Raw genomic sequence first — 5,000 nt, forward strand, 5'->3', positions numbered from 1 at the left:
CTAACCAAGCCCATGGGACAACTATTTCAAGTAATAGGGAAAAAGCAGACATGGGAAGTTTAACAGGACATCACCAAAGATACCCTTAATATGCCATGAACAACTCTCTGGTCTTCACCAAAGACAGACCAGACAGACAGACTTTCCGCAGCTATTATCACGCATTTTCATGTCTTGTTTTGAAGAAAGCTGTTAGTTCACCATCAGAAAGTAAGCACGATTAATTCATCTATAAGCAGTCAAAAACAAATCCAGATAACTACCAACCCATCTCCAGTGTGCTATGCATTAGCAAGGTATTTGAAGATAACTGCCGAATAGCTCATGAAACATCTGGAAAGCCACAATCTGACATCCATCAGTTTGGCTTTCGCTCTTCCCGATCACATACGGACCTTTTTCTACTGCTGAGTAAAAATTGGCAGAATGCTCTGGCTGCGTCAAGATAATCTAGTAATAGTCTTCGACATCGCCGGCGCCTTCGACTGAGTGTGGCACAGCGGGCTTCTCGCTAATTACAAGGAAGAAACATGAGCAGAAAGCTGTTGTGGCTATTTGATGATTACCGCACTGGAAGAGCACAGCTAGTCATCGGCGGCCAGTCATCCCAGAAGTATCCAGGAAATGCATCGATACTACATGGATCTATACTATCTACAATTATGATAAGTTTCGGGAACATCCTGATGATTGCGTGAGGATTACGACGCTGTAGCAATGAATATGAATTCAAAGTTGCAAGCAATCTACGAGTGATTAACACTAGCAAGTTATACCGCCAACAAGACCCAGGCAATGGTTATATCCCGCCATTACGCAGATCCAATAGGCGTCATCGCCCTTCCACTTGATCTCAATCCTTGGTGTGGACATAGACTATGGATTATGAGTTAATAGACATGTCAGCTGGATCTCCGAAATAGCTTCTCTGAAGATGACAGCTCTGTCGCATATCTCTGAACCCTTAGAGAATTCTCACACTATACAAGTCCCAAATCAGACCAAGCCTACGGCATCCTTCGTAAGCCTGGTCTGCTGCTACCACCAGCCTCAACAGGCTGGATGAAATAGAAAAACAGGCTCTGCTCTCAGGTTTACCTAGGAAGCCACCAATCTTCATCACATCGACTCGTTGGAATATCGCCGCGAAGTCGGTTCTCTTACAGTGCTCTGCGAGGCTCAGGCGCAGCAGGTGCCTCATCTATCGAGAACTCGACCGAGAGAGAAGTACGAGGGCGGTACACTCTAATAGACTTCAAGTGGAAGCCACCATCGGTGCCGTCGACGCGACCACACGACAAGGGAGCAACACCTATGAATCTCCTGTACGCACAAGGCAACACAGAGAGCAAAACTGCACAACCTTGATATGCATTAAAAACTAGTATTATTATCTGTACTAATTTCATTAATTCGTCTGTTTATTCTTTTGAAAGAAAAAAATAGATTGGGCTTTCAAGTAAGTTCCTTTAGGTAGTTGACTTTTAAATTTACTTGATCACTCTGAATACACTGATTTCAACCTATATGCATCTATGATAATCATAAGTAAATGTTTAAGAGAGAGAGAGAGAGAGAGAGTAGCCGATGCCCGGCCGGCCCTTCGCATAAGCAACGGACATCACCAACGGCTTCGCTATCACGTCAGTAAAGTGAATCAGACACGGTCTTTCACTGACAGAGAGAGAGAGAGTGAAGAGTAACATCTATAGCCAACTGACCTTATTCTGGCATGTTGAACTGGACAGACTCCCTTCTTTATTTCAGCCATAACGATACTGTTTGTCTTAGTGGGTGAAGCGTGTATCTGTAGAGGCAATTGAATGGATGTTGATTCATTGCCAGATATCAGCTGATTATATTCAAAGTTTGGTATTTCAGTTTTGTCAACTCTAGAACAGAGACGGCAACCATGATTAACATAGGGATCAAAGGTCATATCTACATGCACACACACACACACACACACACACACACACACACACACACACACACACACACACACACACACACACACGGCCATCTTGACGTAAGGTAAAGAGTCGTCGGTACGATCACGAAATTCATTATCCGGTCCTTCTTACTTTTTTTTTTTAGCTAGGTCAATATTTTTTTACACAATGTGCATGGATATGTGATGCTTGAGCACAGGAAATTTAATTTTAAAAAGCTGCGTAAATTTTTGCGCTAAAAAAAGAGCGAGATGATAGAATTCGAAAATTATGTAATTCCGTATAGTGAATAGTACTGCAGTTTCTTTCTGACCAAAGTTAGTCAACAAATACGAATACCAAAAGTAGCATTTATGTAAATCTATCTGAAATGACAATGTTTCAGTTACCTTGCAAAAAAAAAGTGATTTCTTCGGCAGAAAATCGCCGTTAATTTTTCAGCAAAAAATGTATCCACACACAAAGTTTGAAAAAATCGTAAATTGTGACCCGTACCGACGACTCTTTACCGTAAGGCAGGTAGGTTCTTAACTCACCGAAGTTCGCACTGAGATGATGGAGGACTCATCCGCCTTTACTTTAACACTGACCCTCACACTGTGTGCTGCTGCTTTCAACCTAACATGCCACAGCCAATTTCCTGACTGATGAGCACAAAGCAGTAGACAATAAATTTCAGTGTTGGGTATTAATGTTATCAGCACTACTAAGTATATCCACGGAATGATTCGGACGATACTAGATGAATAGTAGTTATAGACACGAGAAAAAATATTTATGCACAACCTGGACTTCCTACCTCGGGCTTGGTCACATCGAACACCCAGGCATTCAACAACTTTTCGAATCGTCCTTGAACAGCCTGCCCGTTGGGTTGTTTAAGCTGCGGTTTAGAAGGGTTGTTGCTCTCCATGTCGATGATGACGCCCATCTCATCCGGGCAACAGTCTACGAAGAACTCGTCCTCCAGCAAGGTCATAGGGCTCACTTTTAAGAATGTTTTCTTGTATAGCTGTCGAAGGAAAGGCGAGAAGGGTCAGTAAATTCTTGCCATTCGCATATCTATGATTCAGTGTTATCATTATTTCCATTTTATTGGTAACGTTATGATTATTATTTTTGTTGTTGCTATCAGCATTATTATTATTATCATTATTACTAATAACAATAATCTTTTATTTACTATCGTTATCATTTTAATCAGTATCATCATCATCATCATCCTTATCATCATCATCATCATCATCATTATTATTATTATTATTATTATTATTATTATTATTATTATTATTATTATTATTATTATTATTATTATTATTATTATTATTATCTTTATCATTAACATTACCATTATCAACATATTTCTGAATAGATATTAGCTTCTATGTGTTATGGTAAATAATCTGTTTGATTATTCTGATATTAACAGGTAGACTTTTCCTCTGTACCATAAATGAGTTAGTGTGAGTGTGTGTGTGTGTGTGTGTGATTTGTGTGTGTGTGTGTGTGTGTGTGTGTGTGTGTGTGTGTGTGTGTGTGTGTGTGTGTGTGTGTGTGTGTGTGTGTGTGTGTGTGTGTGTGTGTGTGTGTGTGTGTGTGTGTGTGTGTGTGCGCGCGCGAGCGTTAGTGCGTGCGTGCGTGCGTGCGTACGTGCGCGTCTGTATCATATATATCTGCGGTGAGTAATCGTTTCCAAATAAGATACATATCTCTCACAATGTATTATATATTGTACATCCATCCTTAAGTAATACTGAGATTCAGAATGCCCAAATGACCTTGCTAAATGGTGTTGCGCCGTTATGCTTACAAGGACGTATAGTTATCCCTACAAAATGGGTGTGAAGGAGAATAAATATTCCCACAATACTAGCTGCAATTTCCAGGAATCTTTGCGTCGTGATCGCGTAAATCTAAGGAAGCATACACCCTTACCACATATAAATGCATGAGTGAATTCTATTTACCACGGTGCTCTTTGTGCGTGAAGGTATGAAGTCCAAGATGCCGTCGAGACTCGATTCCATATCGAAGCTGTAATTCTCGTCGAGGAAATGAAACGAGGTCCCGGATGTTTCGATGCTCAAGTTTCTCAGCTGCGAGTCTGCTTCCTTCCTGCATGAGGGTAGAGGGAACGGAGCGACTACTAATGCATTGGTGTGTATAAATAAATATATATACATATATATATATATCATATATATACATATATATATTATATATATATACATATATATACATATATATATACAAATATGTACATATATACATATATAATATATATACAAATATGTACATATATACATATATATACATATATATACACACGTGTGTGTCTGTGTGTGTATACACATACAAACTCGCATACACACACATATATATGTACATGTGTGTATGTGTGTGTGTGTGTGTGTGTGTGTGTGTGTGTGTGTGTGTGTGTGTGTGTGTGTGTGTGTGTGTGTGTGTGTGTGTGTGTGTGTGTGTGTGTGTATATATATATACATATATATATATTATATAATTTATCATATATATATATTATATATATACATATATATATATATATATATATATATATATATATATATATATATACATATATATATGTGTATGTATGTATATGAACGCAAGCACAAACATAGTAACATGTACACAAAATGAAAATGAAAATAGGCATAATGAGACTTGAAAATAATCGGAACGTTTCGAACTCTTCACGAGTTCCTCTTCAGACAAAACCGAAATGGTAGAGAGACAAAGTGAACAAGATATGAATCAGGTTTCAGGGAGAGGTTTAAGGTCGAAGAGTCTGGGGAAGGCATGTTAGGTTATGTGTGTGTGCGCGCGCGTATGCGTATGCGTGTGCGTGTGCATGTGTGTGTGCGTGTGCGTGTGCGCGTATGCGTGTGCATGTGTGTATGTGTGTGCGTATGCGTGTGCGTGTGTGTGTGCATGTGTGTGTGTGTATGCGTATGCGTGTCCATGTGTGTGTGTGTTTGTGTGTGTGTGTGTGTATGTGTGTGTGTGTGTGTATGTAAACATGTGCAT

General features: G+C 39.5%; 1 protein-coding gene across 2 annotated transcripts in view; it reads right to left on the bottom strand.

Annotated features, from left to right (window-relative positions):
- The window catches only part of LOC113800200 (calcium-activated chloride channel regulator 1), a 43,574-nt gene that overhangs the window by 13,172 nt on the left and 25,402 nt on the right, over positions 1-5,000 (bottom strand). For both annotated transcript variants that reach the window (XM_070142527.1, XM_070142526.1), the window contains exons 11-14: positions 3,920-4,067; positions 2,752-2,964; positions 2,489-2,596; positions 1,722-1,807 (exon numbers count right to left, since the gene is read on the bottom strand). In XM_070142527.1, the coding sequence (XP_069998628.1) occupies positions 1,722-1,807; positions 2,489-2,596; positions 2,752-2,964; positions 3,920-4,067 (555 nt within the window). The remainder of the gene's footprint in view (positions 1-1,721; positions 1,808-2,488; positions 2,597-2,751; positions 2,965-3,919; positions 4,068-5,000) is intronic.

The sequence above is a fragment of the Penaeus vannamei genome, chromosome 29, assembly GCF_042767895.1.
Source record: "Penaeus vannamei isolate JL-2024 chromosome 29, ASM4276789v1, whole genome shotgun sequence".
NCBI classification, from domain to species: domain Eukaryota; kingdom Metazoa; phylum Arthropoda; class Malacostraca; order Decapoda; family Penaeidae; genus Penaeus; species Penaeus vannamei.